The sequence below is a fragment of the Salarias fasciatus genome, unplaced genomic scaffold (genome assembly GCF_902148845.1).
Source record: "Salarias fasciatus unplaced genomic scaffold, fSalaFa1.1, whole genome shotgun sequence".
Taxonomy (NCBI): domain Eukaryota; kingdom Metazoa; phylum Chordata; class Actinopteri; order Blenniiformes; family Blenniidae; genus Salarias; species Salarias fasciatus.
This window is the reverse complement of record NW_021941390.1, coordinates 518,304-522,067: the sequence shown is the minus strand read 5'-3', so window position 1 is coordinate 522,067 and position 3,764 is coordinate 518,304. Positions and strand designations below refer to the sequence as shown.

General features: G+C 60.7%; 1 protein-coding gene across 1 annotated transcript in view; it reads right to left on the bottom strand.

Annotated features, from left to right (window-relative positions):
• Window positions 1–2,553: 2,553 nt before the first annotated feature.
• LOC115385522 (transmembrane protein 106B-like) overlaps window positions 2,554–3,764 on the bottom strand; it is an 11,726-nt gene continuing 10,515 nt past the window's right edge. The window contains exon 7 of the mRNA XM_030087587.1: window positions 2,554–2,665. Within this exon, the coding sequence (XP_029943447.1) occupies window positions 2,554–2,665 (112 nt within the window). The remainder of the gene's footprint in view (window positions 2,666–3,764) is intronic.

The window sequence follows — 3,764 nt, the reverse complement described above, 5'->3', positions numbered from 1 at the left end:
GGGTTCTAAAGCCGGGTTCTACAGCCGGGTTCTACAGCCGGGTTCAACAGCCGGGTTCTACAGCCGGGTTCCACAGCCGGGTTCCACAGCCGGGTTCTACAGCCGGGTTCTACAGCCGGGTTCCACAGCCGGGTTCAACAGCCGGGTTCTACAGCCGGGTTCCACAGCCGGGTTCCACAGCCGGGTTCTAAAGCCGGGTTCTACAGCCGGGTTCTACAGCCGGGTTCCACAGCCGGGTTCTAAAGCCGGGTTCCACAGCCGGGTTCCACAGCCGGGTCAGAAACAGAACCCGGGTCAGGAGCAGAGCCCAGACTGGAGAGGTGGGCGGGGTCACGGACAGATTGAAGTGAGACAGACAGACGGACACAGTGAAGGACTGAAGCGTCTTTTGGTCCTGCTGGTCTTTATTAGTCCCTCAGAGCTCGGAGACGCTGGACAGACAGCTGGACTTCCTCTGGATCGTCTCCTCAGGACACAGTGCTGCTGGGAAAAGGTTCCGTGACCCTTGACCCCGTCCCTCCGACCCCCCACCCTGCCGGTCCTGGTCTACATCTGGACTGGATGCAGAAATGATGCTGATTCTGAATGAACTGATGAAACAGCAGATGAGAGCTTCATCCATTCATCCATCCATCCATCCATCCATCCATCCATCCATTTATTCATTCATCAAACTGAGCTTCCAAACCGAAAGCGTTTCCTCACAGATCTGGGTGGCGACCTTTGACCTGTGCTGACTGACAGGGCACTGAGACCGCTTCCAGGTCTTCTCAGGCTTTGGAGCTTTTCTCACATCAGATACTGAGCAGACCCCAGAGGTCAGCCCAGAGGTCAGCCCAGAGGTCACCCCAGAGGTCACCCCAGAGGTCAGCCCAGAGGTCACCCCAGAGGTCACCCCAGAGGTCACCCCAGAGGTCAGCCAGAGGTCACCCCAGAGGTCTGCCCAGAGGTCAGCCCAGAGGTCAGCCCAGAGGTCAGCCCAGAGGTCACCCCAGAGGTCAGCCCAGAGGTCACCCCAGAGGTCACCCCAGAGGTCACCCCAGAGGTCAGCCCAGAGGTCACCCCAGAGGTCTGCCCAGAGGTCACCCCAGAGGTCAGCCCAGAGGTCACCCCAGAGGTCAGCCCAGAGGTCTGCCCAGAGGTCACCCCAGAGGTCAGCCCAGAGGTCACCCCAGAGGTCAGCCCAGAGGTCACCCCAGAGGTCACCCCAGAGGTCTGCCCAGAGGTCACCCCAGAGGTCAGCCCAGAGGTCACCCCAGAGGTCTGCCCAGAGGTCACCCCAGAGGTCAGCCCAGAGGTCACCCCAGAGGTCAGCCCAGAGGTCTGCCCAGAGGTCACCCAGAGGTCACCCAGAGGTCACCCCAGAGGTCAACCCAGAGGTCACCCGAGAGGTCAGCCCAGAGGTCACCCGAGAGGTCAGCCCACAGGTCAGCCCAGAGGTCACCCCAGAGGTCACCCCAGAGGTCACCCCAGAGGTCAGCCCAGAGGTCACCCCAGAGGTCACCCCAGAGGTCACCCCAGAGGTCAGCCCAGAGGTCACCCCAGAGGTCAGCCCAGAGGTCACCCGAGAGGTCACCCCAGAGGTCACCCAGAGGTCACCCCAGAGGTCACCCCAGAGGTCAGCCCAGAGGTCACCCCAGAGGTCACCCCAGAGGTCACCCCAGAGGTCTGCCCAGAGGTCACCCCAGAGGTCAGCCCAGAGGTCACCCCAGAGGTCAGCCCAGAGGTCACCCCAGAGGTCTGCCCAGAGGTCACCCCAGAGGTCACCCCAGAGGTCACCCCAGAGGTCAACCCAGAGGTCACCCGAGAGGTCAGCCCAGAGGTCACCCGAGAGGTCAGCCCACAGGTCAGCCCAGAGGTCACCCCAGAGTCACCCCAGAGGTCTGCCCAGAGGTCACCCCAGAGGTCTGCCCAGAGGTCACCCCAGAGGTCACCCCAGAGGTCACCCCAGAGGTCAACCCAGAGGTCACCCGAGAGGTCAGCCCAGAGGTCACCCGAGAGGTCAGCCCACAGGTCAGCCCAGAGGTCACCCCAGAGGTCACCCCAGAGGTCTGCCCAGAGGTCACCCCAGAGGTCACCCCACAGGTCAGCCCAGAGGTCAGCCCAGAGGTCACCCGAGAGGTCACCCCAGAGGTCACCCCACAGGTCAGCCAGGACGTCCAGCAGAGACCTGCCAGGCAGGGCGGGGGCGGGGTCAGGGTTCAGGGTTCAGGCTCAGGTCAGGGTCAGGGTCAGGGTCAGGGGTCAGGGGTCAGGTTCACGATCAGGTTCAGGGTTCAGGTCAGGTTTCAGGTGAGGGTTCAGGGTCAGGTCAGGGGTCAGGGTCAGGTCAGGGTTCCTGGTGTTTGGCTCCCTCTACCAGTCCTTCAGAGAAAAGCACTTCCTGTTTGTGGAGGACGATCTGAGAAAAGCAGGAAACCGTTTGTTCACATGTTGATCTGTCAGGCCGTCGTCGTCCCGGTCGTCCCGGTCTGTCCCAGCTGGTTCCGGTTGGTCCCGGTTGGTCCCGGTCCGTCCCCCCTCGTCCCCCCTCGTCCCCCCTCGTCCCCGGGCTCAGCCGGTGATGGGACGCGGGACGGTGGAGTTGCTGCCGCAGTCGATGTACTCGAAGGTTTCCAGAGAGAGCTGCTCCGAGTGGGCCAGGTAGGACACGTCCAGGGTCAACCTGGGGACAGACACCTGAGGCTCAGCACCAGCTGACTGGAGACAGAAACCTGTTTACAGGAGACCAGGTGATCAGGTGATCAGGAGATCAGGAGACCAGGTGATCAGGTGATCAGGAGATCAGGTGATCAGGAGACCAGGAGACCAGGTGATCAGGAGATCAGGTGATCAGGAGACCAGGAGATCAGGTGATCAGGAGACCAGGAGATCAGGTGATCAGGAGACCAGGAGATCAGGTGATCAGGAGACCAGGAGATCAGGTGATCAGGAGACCAGGAGATCAGGTGACCAGCTGCAGTCTCACAGCCAGTCAGGAGCCTGGTACTGCAGTCAGCTGAAACGGGGACGGAGCTGGAACCTGCAGGCTGATCTCTGATCACTGTAGATCACTGTAGATCACTATGGATCACTATTGATCCTCTGTGGATCGACTGATCATATTATCATCATGTTATGGACACAAAGGTCAAAGTTCCCACGTAAACCAGAAGCCAGCAGACCGGGGTCGAGTTTCTGTATTTCTATGATGAGGAGGCCACGTTAGCCCCGCCCACCTTCATATACAGCCAATGAGGACGCTGTGGGGGACGCCACGTTAGCCCCGCCCACCTTCATATACAGCCAGTGAGGAGGCCACGTTAGCCCCGCCCACCTTCATATACAGCCAGTGAGGACGCTGTGGGGGACGCCACGTTAGCCCCGCCCACCTTCATATACAGCCAGGAGGACGCCACGTTAGCCCGCTCACCTTTGAGGACCTGAAAGCAGTTCAAGCTAAAAACAAGGCATTCTGGGAAAATCCCCCCAAACCCTCCTCCACCCGAGAGCTGATTTCCAGTGACCTTCCCCCCCTCCACCGGGGGGCGCTGCAGAGACTCACTGCAGCTGCAGGAACAGGGTGTGGATCTTGATGGAGCTGGACTTGCAGTAGGTCCTAAGAACAGAGGTCAAAGGTCATGGAGCAGAGCGGGTGAAGTTTGACCTGCAGTCCGGAGCGTGTCTCACATCAGGCCGTCGTCGGTGATGGACAGGTTGGTCGGGACCACATACTGTGGAGATGGGTCAGAGGTCAGCCGAAGGTCAGAGGTCAGAGGTCAGAG